Source organism: Musca autumnalis, unplaced genomic scaffold, assembly GCF_047663935.1.
Source record: "Musca autumnalis isolate F117 unplaced genomic scaffold, ASM4766393v1 scaffold_1, whole genome shotgun sequence".
Taxonomy (NCBI): Eukaryota; Metazoa; Arthropoda; class Insecta; order Diptera; family Muscidae; genus Musca; species Musca autumnalis.
The window spans coordinates 118,263,687-118,280,615 of record NW_027411644.1 but is presented as its reverse complement, the minus strand read 5'-3'; the positions used below and the strand labels follow the sequence as shown (position 1 = coordinate 118,280,615).

The 16,929-nt window shown below is 35.7% G+C and overlaps 2 protein-coding genes across 9 annotated transcripts in view; one reads left to right on the top strand and one right to left on the bottom strand.

The window, feature by feature from the left end:
- LOC141405703 (dihydropyrimidinase-like) overlaps positions 1-16,929 on the bottom strand; it is a 65,346-nt gene that overhangs the window by 19,179 nt on the left and 29,238 nt on the right. The window contains exons 1-2 of one of the 5 annotated variants that reach the window (XM_073990376.1): positions 8,906-9,172; positions 8,737-8,826 (exon numbers count right to left, since the gene is read on the bottom strand). The exons of 3 other annotated variants lie outside the window; for them this stretch is intronic. The gene's annotated coding sequence lies outside the window, so the exon portion shown is untranslated. Of the gene's footprint in view, positions 1-8,736; positions 8,827-8,905; positions 9,173-16,929 lie in introns of those variants that run through there. One more of the 5 variants, XM_073990367.1, reaches the window with a different exon arrangement.
- Positions 2,754-10,708, top strand: LOC141405733 (uncharacterized). 4 transcript variants are annotated; one of them, XM_073990413.1, is made up of 6 exons: positions 2,754-3,284; positions 3,396-3,537; positions 7,043-8,346; positions 8,756-9,823; positions 9,888-10,355; positions 10,519-10,708. In XM_073990413.1, exon 4 carries the CDS (start codon positions 8,891-8,893, stop codon positions 9,662-9,664), a length of 774 nt encoding a protein of 257 aa, XP_073846514.1. In that variant the 5' UTR covers positions 2,754-3,284; positions 3,396-3,537; positions 7,043-8,346; positions 8,756-8,890; the 3' UTR covers positions 9,665-9,823; positions 9,888-10,355; positions 10,519-10,708. The 4 variants fall into 4 exon arrangements, with proteins under 4 accessions (XP_073846514.1, XP_073846505.1, XP_073846530.1 ...); XM_073990404.1 differs by having other exon boundaries at positions 6,991-8,346; XM_073990429.1 differs by lacking the exon at positions 3,396-3,537.

The window sequence follows — 16,929 nt, the reverse complement described above, 5'->3', positions numbered from 1 at the left end:
TCTTCTTCGGACCATTAGCACAACTCGAAAAAGAAATCTTTCTTAGTCATCAACATCTTAGTTTGTCACCGTAGGAATTTTAAGAGCTTATCGACTATAGTCCCATGAGTCATGGCCTAGCTCACAAAAAAAATATATATCGCTGTACCTTCGGTAAAAATTTCAAATCGAACCTCGAACAGCCTTTACACTATATTTAAGCGAAATTTTTTAACTTTCGTGAGGGATGTATCGGAAGAAGTTGTCCGATATAGTCCATCTTGGAAGTAAGTTTAACTTTATGCAAAGTTTATGCCAATGCCTGTCACTCCTTTTGATAATTATCGTGTCTACCAGCCAGAGAGAAGTTGTTTTCTGATAAAGGGCTTCTTGAAACTTTATATACGATTGAAAGAAGTTTTTTAGTTGTTGCTGTTGTAACAGCATATGATATTTTTTGTAAGTTCATAATTCAGCTTAATGTGGCTCTGGGTCTATCTCCAGTTCTAAGAATAGGGCTGCTTCGATGGGTTGTAACCAGTTGAAAAAGTGCAGTGTGTCGTGCGAGCCTGTGCCCCATGCTGGACAGATGTTTTGCACGGTATCATCAATCCTTGCCCTACAGGAATTTAATCGGCTGCACCATCCCTAGCGTAGTTGAGACAAAACTGCTCTGGATGGTCGTGGCAGCTGACGCTTCTCAGCTACGATAGATGTGGGATGCTCTACGAGGACGGAATTCACACGGTAGTTGTTTATGGCATCTGCGACCGCATCCGTGTGAATGCGATTCAAACCTGATTGATAGATGAGGTCCTCCGAGGACCACCTTCACACGATAGTTGTCTGCGGCTGCATACGTGTGAATGCTATTCAAAACTCCTTGAACTGCTTGCTGATCTAGAAGTTTTCCCTTGTAACGTTGCACCTCTCTTTCTAGATCATGGAGATCCTCTCCTGATATGCCTGGGCTGTCCTATCCATCATATGGTGACTAGGATAGCTCTCACGGTAACGGTGAGGAGGCACCCTGTTGCAGTTCTCAATGCGACATTCTGACAGGTTTAAATATTTTTCCATTACGTTGCACTTATATTCGCCACACTCTTATATATACCACAAACCGACCTGTCGTGTTATATGTGGTCAACAAGGTTTCTTTGTCGCCTAGGCACTTGAGGACATTGTTTCGACATCTCAGCTTGTCACAGATATCCATGGCATGCGCGGACGACATGAACATACTGTCGAATGTGACCCCTAGAATTTTGGAGTAGTTTGTGGTCGGAATTCTGGTACCATCGATTATGGTATTCAACTCTGTTCCCACCTCTGCAGTTCAAGTAGTGAACAGAATGGCCGTCGATTTTGTGGCAGATATTTGGATATTCCTCGAGTGAAAAAATGTGGTATGATCAGTCAAATAAGAGTTCAGTCTTTCACAAATGACATCAAGGAACGTACCCGACGCTAAGATCGTACAATCATCCGCATACGTTACGATCTTAATGGCGTCTGGAGGGGGTGGAACACATAAGAGGTAGAGTTTAACAGTTCGGGAGATATAACCATACCCTGGTGAACTTTCTGTATCACTCTACGGGGATTGGACTTATTGTTCCTGAATTCTACGTACGACTGGCGTCCACACATATAATTGATTATCCAAACTTGGTCGGAGGGTAGTATACTCAATGACAAACAAAAACAAACAGCGTGGAGTGCTTAAAATTATCAAAGACAGGCTTTCGATAAGTCGAGCGCCACCAACAGTGTCCTATCACATGGCTTGCTCTGATTGAGTTCTCGACTAATAGGTGTGCAGATGGTGTGCAGCGCTGTTATAGTGCTGCTTACGCAACCCGTGATGATGATCATCAACTGGATAGCTATTTCAGCTATAATTTCCCAAATCTTCATATTAGAGCAATATCAAAATCTGACCCGATTTTCATTAATTTTTGTAGGATTAGTTTCCTGACAAAATTTTCTAATCGATTAGGCAATAATTTAAGGTTTTTGGTTCAAATGGACCAAATTTAGAGGCTTTAAAATATCCTTTTTTCTGGGGTCAACCTAATGTACTCCTGTAAACTCTTTTAGCCGCTTTAGCCATGTCCGTCTGTTATACTCATAGTAGGGTTCGTTTACTTATAAAATACCTTTACAAATGGATAAAAATAATTATTTTGGTATTGAGACAACACGGTCCATATTTTGGAATAGCTCCCATATTAGATGACATTTGGGTCCTCCGTGAATAGAATACCTTGATACTTTTAAGTTTTCCCTTTATTGATTTGAGTTTATTTCAATTCAAAGTAAAGTCTAAAAATTTAATACCATCGGCTCCGACATCGACTAATGTTTGCAAAGTGGTGCATGATATCCTGGACAATACCAAACACTTTACAAAGTGCCAGCAATCGACATACACATTCTAACAAGAACCCTGAGAACAGCCCCCTAAATACATAAACAAATAAAGTAAGGAAATATAAAATTTCTCATCCTCCAATGGAAAACGCTTAAGGATATTCAGTGCTAAAGGACATGTACGCTATCCCAATAAAAAAAAAACGCCACAATGCTTCAAAAAAAAAAAAAAAACGCCACAATGCTTCAGACATGTACATATGTATGTATGAATATTCCACTTTGCATATCAATACACATAGCTACTCCCATACATATGTATGTATATTTCAAGTTCATATCAATTTGCTAATAAGTGCTTTGTGTGTAATCTCACCACCAAAGACAGCCACCACCCACCACCCACTTCAATCATAATATTAGTACGTTCCCTGGGAAACGTGGGTTACACGTTGCTGAGTTCCTTTGTTGTTGCAAACATGCTGATGCCATGCCACCATGTTTGTTTAAAGAGAAGTGAACATTTTACAACTTTTTTTGTGTACGGGAACGCTTTTTCGAGTAAAATGTGTAAAAGTAGTAAAAATTGTAAAAACTTTTTAGTTCTGGAACACAGCTATAGTATTACGGTTTTCATTGCAGTAATCGATATTTGCTGAACAAAATCGATAAAACGATTGCACCACTTATATATCTACAGAACCCTAACACTTGTCAAAATCTTATAACGTTATCGCACAGAAGACGGAAGGCAAAAAACATAAAGCAACACGATCATAAACGTATTCGTCTTCGAGAAATTTGCAGAAATTCAAATCATAACAATATATAAAAATAAATTATTTTTATTGGATAAACGCCCGCTTAAACAAAAATAAATTTCTTGAAAAGAAATTGAAGCTTGTGACTAAAACTAACCGAAGTAAAAGGTAAGTTGGATGTGAAGTTGGAGTACATACATACAAAAAACATACAAAAATATACCATCAACAATATGTATACAATACATAAAACTCGATTTTTCTACTCTTCTCATTTAGCAAAAAGAAAACGCGCAAAGAAAAATATTAAAGAAATATTCAATTTTTCTATCTCATTATCATCATATCATTCTACATTACATCTATACACATACACATTTGTAAAGAAGAAACCCATAAAGAACGAAGAATAAAACATGGCGTAAGTATTAGTATTAATTATTATTATTTGTTAATGTTCAGATTTCAGTTAACTTGACTTATGTGAGATTTACAGTCAACCAAAAAAGTCTACATACACCCTATAAATCTCGGGTTTTAAGGGTAAGGAACCATTTTTATGAAAATCCAAGTACATAGTTCTATCTCATATCCCTAATAAACAATATTACATACAACAAAAATATATTCCATAATACGAATAACGGTAAATTCTATAAAAATTAAAAAATTAATAGGGAAAAAGTGTACATACACCCAATGAAATATTAAGATTACCGTACAATTTATGAAATAAGCAATACAAATTTTACATTTTATTGCTCTATCGAATGTCTCTGGTTGTCTATGATATATTTAAGACAAAATATGAACATATTTGTGGATTAATTGCCGTTATTTAATGTCAGACTTAGCGTATAACTCGTTAAGGCGGACCCTTGCAGATTTCTTTGAGTTTTTCAGTCTGGTAGTATATGAAACCTCAGGAAATACAGTGGGACCAATTATTTTGAGATTCTAGAGCGCTTTAAAGTTGTACTTATGGATAATATATGCTCCTGAGCTTCGATAAATATGTGAATTCCTGAGTTTTTCATAAATTTTATAGTTTTCACAACATTCCAAGGGGCAAATTACATGCAGAAGCCTTCGAATTACCTTGTAATAAGGTCTGGTACAATCCTCGAGCATCCCTTGAATCAACAATGTAAAAGTATCCGACATTTATGGCGCTTCAAGTGACCCTAACTATCATAATACGAGGGCGTACTAGTTAACTGTGTAAATTTCATACAAATTTCATGCATTCTTTGGTGGTGCTTTTATTTTGATGTTTTGGAAACTTTAGGAGCGGGTTTGGAGAATAATGTTGTACATTTCTGATTAAGTTAAGGTCCAAAAATGTATTACAAAGTAATTCCAAGGTTCTTGCTTGTAAATTGACCCTTGGAATATATAAAATTTATGAAAAAACTCAGGAATTCGCATATTTAGCGAAGCTCAGGAGCATATATTATCCATAAGAACAACTTTAAAGCGCTCTAGGATCTCAAAAACTTTAGTCCCACTGTATTTCCTGGGGTTTCATAAACTACCATACTGAAAAACTCAAAGAAATCTGCAAGGGTAAGCCTTAACGAGCTATACGCTAAGTCTGACATTAAATAACGGCAATTAATCCACAAATATGTTCCTTTTTTGTCTTAAATATATCATAGACAACCAGAGACATTCGATAAAGCAATAAAATGGAAAATTTGTATTGCTTATTTCATAAATTTTACGGTAATCTTAATATTTCATTGGGTGTATGTACACTTTTTCCCTATTAATTTTTTAATTTTTATAGAATTTACCGTTATTCGTATTATGGAATATATTTTTGTTGTATGTAATATTGTTTATTAGGGATACGAAATAGATCTATGTACTTGGATTTTCATAAAAATGTTTCCTTTCCCTTAAAACTCGAGATTTATAGGGTGTATGTAGACTTTTTTGGTTGACTGTATGTGATAGTAAAGGAACATCTAATGTAGTTCTGTTTCTTTGTTTGTGTTAGTTGTTAGTTTTGTGTGTATCGGGAGTTCGCCATTGTTAATTTTTTGTTATCGTCCATTGGACTTTTTATTTTTTGTTATTTATGATGATGAAAGTAAATAACAAAAATTGAAATTTTGACAGGGCCTTTAGATTTTGGCGTAGTGCGGAGGTATATGGTGACTATGAGACTATGAGGTGTAGAGGTGGCAAAAAATCGATGGCACTATCGATAATATCGATTATTATTTAAAAGTTCAATATCGATAGATAGTTTTGCCTATCGATATTATCGAAATAAAAACCCCTAACCTGAAATCCATTGAAATAAATAGAAATTTCGCTGCTTTTCGGTTATATGTGTGTAAGAAAGTAAGTCCGTAGTCACACGTACACATTTTTCGGAAAAATAAAATGTATTTTTTTACATTTTTTATAAAATAAAAGCAGTTGTTTATTTTCCTTTACATTTCTGTGGACTACTTTTGCATAATTTCAAGAAAATCATTGACATTTCCGCCATTTCATCTCCAAATTAATGGCGATGACAACTTAACGATAATATCGATAGCAATCGATATTTTAAAATATTATATCGAAAATATCTAATGTGGGGAATATCGATGGTTTGCCAGCTCTAATGAGGTGACTGAGGGTAAGTTTTGAAAAAAAAGTATGTCATGTTATCTGTTTGTTATGTGTTATCATAAAAAGTTAAAAGTTAAGTTGTCATGTCCATTATTACATACATCTCAAAACGTGTATTATTATACATGGCTGAAATACACAGGAAACACAGGATTAGGATTCGTGTATAGGCAGAGATTATCTATAATAAGGACATCAATGGAAATTTATCTCCTCCAGTCACACTTTATGATGAAAGATATACTGTAACTTCTGTATACTGCATTGTTTTTTGTGTTTATTATAAAACATTTGGATGTCTGAGGGAAGTGAGTGTGAGTGCAATACACAAAATAGAACAATAATATTTAGGGTAAGTGCTCCTATTCCGCAGTAGTTATGCAGTAGTTATCATTCGTATTTCAGTTCAAATAACTCGAAATTGGGGGAACAAAATATGAAAATAATATCAAAAATCCTAATTATGTGTGAAATTTCGTTAAGCTATTACCATTTATTATATCAGAATTTAACATTTTGTTAATGAGCGTATTTCACCAACTGAAAATGAATGTCTCTTGACGTCAACATAATAAAACATAATAATGTCTGAAATTATATTAAAATTACGAAATTTTAGGGACAATAAAATTAAAATGTAAAGTTTGCCAGAAGTCGGCATGGCGTGAAAAACACGCACTTTTTCCATTATTTTTTGCTCAACATTTCAGAAAAATCATAAATATATACTTTAAGTCTAGTTAGTAATAAATAGGTTACTAAAATAATGACTTTTTAGCGATTTTAGGCAATATTAGGCATATAACAGTACCTTAAAGACTATTACCTACATCTTCGGTCTAAATTGAATGTAATTTGTCTATGGGTTCCTGAAGGTGGAAAGGGCAAGTTGAGATCGAGAAGTTCGGAAGATGTTTGCTCGGAAATTGGGCGGAAGTTGTTCGGAATAGTAAAAAGTATTTACTAAAAAATTAGAATTAAAAAAATAATTAAAGCTTAATTAAGCTATTTATAAATACATAATCTTTTGAAATTTTTTAAAGAATATTTTAAATTTTTTAAATATTCGCTGATATTTTAAAGATTATTTTTTAAATGTTCGGTGATATTTTAAAGAATATTTTTAAATTATTCATGGACATTTAAAGGAATAATTCTTAAATGTTCTTGAATACTTTTATCTATATTTTTTAACAATATTTTTAATAATAATATATATATAATAATTGTTCCACAAACATCCCAGATGGGACAATATTCTTCGATATTTTGAAGTACATTTTTACCCACCCCACCAGGTTTACCAGGTTTGATAAGTGCACTTAAAAAACGAGACACTCTTTCAAAAAATTACATAAAAACCAATTTTTAAAAATATAAGAAAGAAGACAATTATCATGGCGGCGCATATGAGGGATCAATTATTGGCATTAGAAGCTTTGAGTGGCAGACTTGTATATGAGAAAAAAAGGCGGTATTTACGCGAATATGCTGATTATCCCGAACTCGTTACGGTCGAAAATGACGTGTTTCCACATCAAGAATTGGGGCTGACAGAGGAGACTATAGAAAGCCTCAGACAGTGGTGTCGTTCAATACCGGAACAAGAAAGATTATGCGTCCTCTCATTCGATGGAGTGAAAGTGGAAAGTGATGAAATCAAGGAAGAGTATGTTTTCATGTTATCCTCTTTAAAAACAGAATGGAGATTTCCAGTTGGCATTCTTCCAAGAGAAGCCTCAGGACCCCAATTGCAGCAATACTATGAATTTTGTTGCAACATGGCAAATGACATTGGTTTTCGTTTGGTTTTCGTTGTGTGCGACGTGGCCTCTGCCCATATACCACTATTCAATTATTTTAACGAAGTCGGTATACATATAGACCTTCAACGGCATATCGTGTGGGGAGTGGACCTGGTTCACATCTTGGTGAATGTAACCAGGGCCTGCATATTACGAACACCAAGATCAAGATTGATGTTTAACGGAAAGGAAGTGTCTTTTACTTGTATTCAACAATTCTCCAATCACATAAATAAACTGAAACGCTTGTATAACCATGATACCTTCACAATAGATTGTTATGAGGAAATATATAATGAGAATGTAGTGCAACATCTACTGCGCATGCGAAGGCAGCATGAAGCACTGCAGGAGGACCAGCAAGACCCAGCAACGTTACAAAGATTAGAAGGTACAAGACAATTTGTGAAACGAATGACTGAGTTTTGCGAATTGCTTTCTGTAAATAATTTAACGCATACACAGAAGATGAGAAAATTGAATCATGTTGAAACTTTACTCCGTCATATTAATGTTCAATACAATCAGATCTATGCACGAAGCGTTCGGTGCTTAAGAATGCTGCTAAATAGGTATGAGGACATCCCAATCCCAATACTGAATTTGACATCCCATGCAACAATAGAAAGATTCTTCGGCGATCTCCGGAAACATTGCTGCGAAGAGACAACACTCACAAGGAGAAAACTGACTGTTCGAACCGTGGAATACGCGAAAGCAAGGTCCGACGCAGTTATATTATATGCGGAAAGGGATATGGAAGTTTATTGGGCGGAAACGAATTTCCCCATATAAAAGTATGTATTTCTTGATGTTGAATTTATTTATTATATATTCCATTCGAAAAAAAATAAAAAAATTCCTTAAATGTGAAATTATTATTAATTTGAAATTATGGATAATAAAACTTACCTGTAGTGGAATTCTGTAACTTATTTTTTGACTTACCGACAAAAATCGGTAAAATTAAAATTCTTATAATTTCGGTAATTAAGGAAATTTTTCGGTAAGTTAACAATCAAAATAAAGCTGTCGCTAAGTCCTACCGATATAGGCAGTGTTGTCAACTTTTATTGATACTTTTCTGTCATAAATTTGCATTTTTATTTTACCGATTTTTGTCGGTAACTTAAAAAATGTGTTACAGAATTCCACTACTGGCTATGAATATTACATCTTATGCTTACCTTTTTCTTATACCTAAAGTGGTGAATATTTTATTGCGAAATATAATAGACTCATAAAATGCGGCGAAAACCCAATTGTTAAAATAATTGCTGGAAACAAACACATATTATTAATAAACAAATTAGCCCATTATTTCGACTATTAATCAAGGGAATGGATCCTACTCACTACGATGACATCAGTATTACCCTTGAAGGTGTTCAAGGTGAAGTTTTACAATATATTTTCCTCATGCTGCATAATGGCGGGACATTAGTTCCGCGTGAATACTTATCCGAGTTGTTATGTGCATTAAAACAAATGGAGATTTCTGTAAATTTTAATATTTTGGATGGAACAGCAACAACAATAACAACCATAGAGAACAACAACAACAACACCGACGACACTACACACGACACTACACACGAAAACGAGAACACTATCGACGACACTACAAACGAAAACGAGAACACTATCGACGACACTACCATAGAGAACAACAACAACAACACCGACGACACTACACACGAAAACCCTGATAGTGTTCTCATCAACGACACTACACGCGAGAACATTGACGACAACACCGACGACACTACACACGAAAACCCTATCGACGACACTACACACGAAAACGAGAACCCTATCGACGACACTACACACGAAAACGAGAACACTATCGACGACACTACACACGAAAACGAGAACACTATCGACGACACTACCATAGAGAACAACAACAACAACACCGACGACACTACACACGAAAACCCTATCGACGACACTACACACGAAAACGAGAACACTATCGACGACACTACAAACGAAGACGAGAACACTATCAACGACAATACACGCGAGAACATTGACGACAACAACAACGACAACGACCTCGACATTCCCAACATCTACTATTTCTACTTCAGCACATCGCCAAAAACTTAAATCATTGAAAAGAAAGAAAGTAGTGAATATAGAAGAATCGCCTCAAGAAAGACTGAAGAAGGCCGTAGAGGTATGCTACTGGAGCAACAAAAAACCTTCGTGGGCCGCAAGATTGTACAATGTTCCCGAGGCTTGAAATCCTGAAGGATAAAATAATTGGTATAAAACCATGAATACTTACCATTTACTTACCTTTACTTACCATTTACTTCTCACTACTTAGATGACGACGCAAGTAGTACCACTAGCTCACTTCTAATTGAGAGTCTTGACTTGCAGAGTATGATGTCCCGCTGATATCCACTGAAGACAACTTAAATAATGCTATAAAGTTTTACAATACAAACAGAGACAATTGGGGGTCTCAATTGCCTCTGTTGCTAAGCAATTCAACATTGACTGGAGAAGATTAAAAGCCACCCTCGAAAAAGATCCCGAGTACCAGCGCAGACAAAGTGACAACCAATCTCGATGTGCGAAGAAGAAGAAGAAGAATTAATAAAACTGCTACAGGCAATGCCTTATCTAGTCCTGTTTTTGACATTGGAATGGAACCAACCAGAGTCAGAGTCATATGGAGTTGGATGAAAATCTTGCAGAAATAGATTTAAGAACTTTGTTTTTCCGCACCTCAATGTTTTCTTTTCAATTAATTCACGGAAATCCCCCAATGGAACTTCATGCAAATCTGGTGATTACAGTTCCAAAACTAGCCACAGATTATCCCCAGTTTTCTTGGCTTTAATTTGCAAATTTTTCCGACTCTTTTTTTTTTTTTCTTGTCCTATATATTTTGTAATATTTATTTTCCATAATAATAACATATCTCTTTTATTCCCTTCCTCCAATTTCAGATTCATATCTTGGCATGGATCAAACGAGTGTTGTCTGTGTTATAGACACACAATTGGGGGATAGTCTCAAAGATCGAGAATGTGCCCTGGAAGAAATAAAACAAGCTGTACAATCTGTTGGTGCAAATTTTCAACCATGTCGTTGTGTTGTACATGTCGAAGTTTTGTCTCCAATAAAATACATACATACGTTTTTTCGCAAGTCTAGACTAAACTTTCCAAACTATAGACAGCCAGTCATGGGCTAGACTATAATTATGGTAACCTTAAACTTCTCCCACTCTACTGTTCCATATTTGAAATGAATCAATTCATGATTTTAAAAGAGACACAGAGAATTTTCCTCATTGTAAATCAGAGTTATTTTAAATTGAAAGGGGGAATTTTATGATGGTTGTCTGGTTGTCGGCTTTTGTCCGGTGTTGATGAATTCCATTCGAAAAACAAAACAAAACTGTGACAAACGAGTTAAATTTAATTCAATTCAATTAAATTTGTTAGAATTTTGCAATGCACAGAAGAGGCAGAGAAAAGCAAACGGATGTCAAAGTGTATGATGGCTGGTTGGTTGGTCGGTTGGTATTTAGAACAAAAAGATAATCAACAATTTGGACATTAATGTGCTAGTAAGCTGTGCTGACCCCCACAACCGGCAGTCAAAGGCCCCGAGGGAGATACCAGTGCGATTAAATAATTTATAAATGACCACAATGACCATTAAAAGTGTTGTAAAATGCAGACAAATAGATAAATAGACCAGGTCACTAAATTAATGCCACACTCAAAAATGATTTGCGGTTCATAATAAAATATGATGAAGTCATGTAGACCAACTCCCATAACGTCATTATTAAATTATGTTTCATTCAGAATGCAATTTGAAATTTGATTATATGGACTGGAAATAGGAAATCTCTGAAAGATGATGACAACAATTTGATTCCAATGATGGAATGTAGTGAATGAATGTAGTATCTCTTCAAAAGTTCATTTGATCATTGAATACTCTTATCAAAACTTTCATATTATGGAATTCGAGGGAAGGCATTAGAACTATTGAAAAGCTATATTAGAAATCGGGAACAATATGTAGAAATCAATGGTGTAAGACTGGATACTGGATTTGTAGAGCATGGAGTACCACATGGAAGCGTTTTAGGATCACTTCTGTTTACAATATTCTTGAATGACATATCTAAGTTAAAACTAATAATGTACGCAGATGACATAGCTCTCCTGTATCCCTACAATCATGAATTGGTACTGAAAGGTCAAATAGAGAATGATGCTGGAATTATCTTTGAATACTGCCAATTGAATAACCAAGCTTGTGATTAATTCAAATTTCGTTCAATTCGGTTTCGTCCTCGATGCCGACTAAATGATGCATCTTTTTCTGTGACTATTGGAGATACACACTAGGGTTATGACTTTTTGACCTTTTTTCTAAAAAATGATTTCCAGTAGCGATAATGAATGAACTTTTGCCTATTAATACCAAAAATAACGTTAAATCCATTTAATTATTAAAGAAGTGAGCCAAGGCTATAGTCGGGTCGGGGGCGACTATGTGATACCCTACATCACTACCCCTGTGCTTAAGCTTTTGACTGGTAAAATTCAAAATATTAAAATCTGGATAGCAACGTGTAGCGTGATTGCAAAAAAATTAGAAAATGGGTTTCTTCCTCTGTAGGACCCCCATTAACCCTCAAAATTTCGTGACGATCCAATCAAAATTGCGACCTGTAGAGTGATTACAAAAAAATGGAAAAATGGGATGTATTACCGACTATTGCGATATCTCCGTTATTTGGCCACTTGCGCCAAACTGCTTTACATCATTGTAAAGATGGGATTTTCTACTTTCATAGTCAGGTTTTATTTTTGGAAGTGTTCCAACCAAAGCTGTGATAGTCTTCATTATTATTAAAATCGCAAAAATGAAAAGTTGTGTTCTATTAGCGGCTATTGCGATATCTTCGTTGTTTGACTACCTACGACAACCCTACGTTACTTCGTTGCAAAGGTGATATTTTCTACTTTCATTAGAAGGTTTTGCTTTTGATATACCCCATATAGAAGCGGAGATATTCGCTTTGAAATAAAATGTTGACTTTTTCTTTTTCTTTGTGTACTCGTTTGTGAGGGAAAATGGATCCACATGTACCAGTGGTGAGCGAAATCTCGAGAGATCTCATTTAAGGCAGAGTTAATATTGCATTTTTCTTGGTGTTTCTTTACTTATTTGAACATATTTTAAACATAAATGTCGACTAAATCATTAATAATCTAAATTAATAAATTTAATTAATAAAAAAATTGAATAACCGTTGATTTATTGATTACCTTACATGTACTCATAACTGGCCTATACATAGGTTGTTGAATTTACACATCTCAGTAAATAATTCGGCATTTATTCATTTATTTATTTATTTATGCATTTATTTATTTATTTACTTATTTATTTATTATAGTCACTTCGGTAAGAGATGACCCCAGTTCAATGTAGCTGCCCATAATATTTTCCATGCCCATGGTGCATTAAAGTCACCCATAGTAGTTAGTGGTTAGTGGCCGTCTGCTGCGTAATATAACTCTTGAACGAATGAACCGATTTGGTCCAATCTTTGCATCTCTCGGCCAACTTCTACGGGTGCCTCTCACACGAAAACGCAAAATGTTGTTTTTAGAATAATTTTCCAATTACGATGTAAATTTGCTTCAATTTGCAATGGTCCGATTTTTATGGAATTTAAATTGATAAAAAAGTTGAGATGTTATCTGTCTAGCAAAAAAATCTAACGGTTCAAAATTACAGACTTTCTGACAGTAAAAAAAAGGTCTCACTAGACATATCTCAAAAAATACCAGAGATATGCCTTCTATGGTCGACCCGTCCGACAATAACACCATATCCCTTGTTATTATTGTTAATCTTATAAAATTAAGTTTTAAAAATAATTCGAATCGACATCTACGACTTGTTGCAGCAGAACAACTGTACCAACGGCTGTCATCGTGACATCATCGTCACTCATTGTTGCGGTTATTATTTGACGGCATTTTGTATTTGTAAAATATTTTACGTCGGTTTCATTTTGAAATTAAACGTCATTTTGTTAAATGAGGTTTGTAATAGGAGAACAAGTTCTATTGTGGACTATTGTAATTAGATATTTAGCCATTGAGCAAAAAAAAAAACTTGAGAGGATCGGAATAAAAACTGAGATAATTTTATTTGAATAAAATGTTTTATTGCTGTTATAATAATATGTAAAACTTTAAATTGGATACCCTTATATGGGGAGTATACCCATAATTTAATGAAAATGAGAACTGTCAGCTTCAGTTCAGTCCCCGGCAAGGTGGCACAGAAGTGGAGATGGGTATGCGAGATGCGTACATGAAAAAAAACTTGAAGTAGTGATCAATTTCATCTACCTTGGAGCCACCTTTAAATAGTTATACCCTCAACCTTTAGGCTAGGATATGAAAGCGGATGTGTAACCACTTGTGTAACTACGCCACTCGAAGACCCTCCGATCCGTTGTGATTATCCAAATATATACGAATGTTGACATTTATGAAGAATTTTTACAGTGGTGATGGTTGGAAATCCGTCGAAGTAGCAGGTTATGTATTCTGGCTGCGGCGTGCCAGCCATTTCAAATTCTAGATGGTATTATTGATGGTAACGGATCCGATATTTGAGCAAAAGGTTAGACTTTGGTAGAAAATAGAACGCCGTCATCGTTCCATTTGCTGGTAAAAGCTCTAATGTTACAGTGCCAGGTAATGACTCCAGTCATTTTTGGTTGGCTCAAATTTATGAGTGAATTTCTTCTGTTGGTGGATAAAGTTGGCCAAATGGGTTTTGACACGTTGCACCTAGGTTCATTATGCCATAATTCTTTGGCTCTTTCAGCAAAGAATGTTTCAAAAAATGTCAATGATGGAGTTCTCGCAGTTTCCTGGTACCCAGCATAGTCGGAAAGCATTTGTTGGGTTTTCAAATGCGGTTCTACACTCAAGGACGTTCTACACTTGAAGGCCTAGCCTTTCCCAGTAGCCGCCAGCTGCGGTACCTTATAACATCTTCAAGTCATTTGTATAGAAGACCATACCGTCCCGATGAGGGTTATTTCAGTTCCAGTCATCCCTACATGGGATAACGACCTCAACATCTTCAAATCTCAGGACTGTTTATACATACACAGTCGCTTAATTTCCCACGAGGGTCATCTTTAATGTGCGCTCCTAATTCGCTTAGGATACATTTAAGATTCAGGTCACGCGCTGTCTGTCATTTTATGTTGAGCCCCAAAAAACTTAGAATCACTCCACAATCCGCTCTGAATGCAATGCTGAACCTCTACATTCAGAGCAGCTTGGGGAGTGTTTCTAATGGGTCCCGTTATTAAAATCGAGGCTGCTCTCTGCACCATGTCTATTTTGCTGGAGGTCCATTTCTGGCGTAGAGAGTACCACCAGACAAGTGGGTTGTCCTTTCCACAAGTAGTTTCTCAAACGAGTTCTTACAGGAATAGCCTGAAATTAACCCTCTCTACGTCCGCTACTCAACGTTACTTTTCTATCTCTGCTTCAGTTCCGAAATTGTAGATAGAAATTTGCCAGTAATCATTAGTACTACATCATCCGCGTAGGCGTCAACTTTAGTTGCTCTGATTGTCCATTTCCGTCTGTATGTTGTTGATCACGAGTAGCTGCTGCAACGATGAAGACTACCTCTAGTTCAGTGGTGGCAGATGAGAATGGAAAGAGAAAGCGTATGTTGTTGTTGTTGTACATCCGATAACAAATGTGGACGAGCATAACTGCTCTAGTTACTGTTTTCCTAATAGTCCCGTCTCACCAATACTTGTATTTAGAATTCTGCTTTCCAGCGTCTTATTTATCCAGTTGGGTGCCACCGAGGTGCAATGGTATGCACACCGTCTTGCACTCAGAAGGTCTGCGGTTCGATTCAGTAATGTTTGCGACATTTCCTGAGTATTTCAGCTATGAAAAACTTCCCTACAAGTGGCGTCGTAAGACACGCCGTTTGGACTCGGCGATAAACAGTAGGTCCCATATCATTGAGCTAATATGAATCGGGGTGCTCTCATTGATATGAGAGAAGTCTCCCTTGTCCCTTCCGGGATGTTTGTGGAACAATTATTGTTTATTATTATTTATTTATTATTACACTGTGCAGCAGCATTTCTGGGGGGTGGAAAATTTCTTTTGGAGATGAAAGCCCTTGATGGGTATACTAAGAACCCAAAAGGAAATTTTCGCCAAAGGTCAAGTTTCTGAGATACCACGCGATGAAGTTTTTGATTTTTCCCTATAATACTTGGTAAAATGGCTTCATATCTCTTTTTGGCGTTGTTGTAGCTTCATTTTGAGGTGACATGTCTTCAGTCAAATCGATTGGCGAATCTTTTTGTAGAACATTTCATTCTTCTAACTCAATGCCTTTCATGTCCTTTTCGTCCTTCATTTCTTGAACCGTAGTGAAAGTACCACAAGATGAGATTTTTCAGCATCCAAATATTCTACAAAAATGTTGCTCACAAGATATTCCGACATTAAAACGGATTTTTTAACCGGTTTTAAGCAACCGATTAAACTTATTTGTATATAACTCAGAAGTTTGACCTGCGGCATGACTGTCCTTCCGGGTTCGTGATATTATCTTCTTCGACTTTCATCGCCAAAAAGAATTTTTCGCTCCCAGCCTTTGATCTCCATATTTGCGCGTACTGAAATTTTCCTTAAAAACGGCTTAAGAAATCGGTTTTTTGTTCTAGAACTGCAACTAACAACGGTTTCAGTAGCGAATTAATTTAATTTGATTGACAACTCTATATGCTTTTTAACGGTATACAAATAAGTTTAATCGGTTACTTAAAACCGGTTCAAAAATCCGTTTTAATGTCGGAATATCCGGATCAAAAATTGAGATAACCGGATCTATCCTCCAAGAAAATTTGTTACTAACGTGTTCACCATTACAAGAGCTATTTGTGGTAAAAATTTCAGAAGCAACCCAGATGTCTACATAAGCAATAACCAATTGTTATGTCTAAATACCAATAAATAACCAATAACGAATATACAGAAAAACAAAACATAGTTTATTTCTGAACCAAAACCGATTAAATCTCAAAAAGGACAATGAAAACGGGACAAAATCGATTAGCTGTCAAAGAGAACCGTACCTAAAATCTTCTGAGCAACATTTTTGTAGAATAGTTGGATGCAGAAAAATCTCATCTTGTGGTACTTTCACTACGGTTCAAGAAATGAAGTACGAAAAGGACATGAAAGGCATTGAGTTAGAAGAATGAAATGTTCTACAAAAAGATTCGCCAATCGATTTGACTGAAGACATGTCACCTC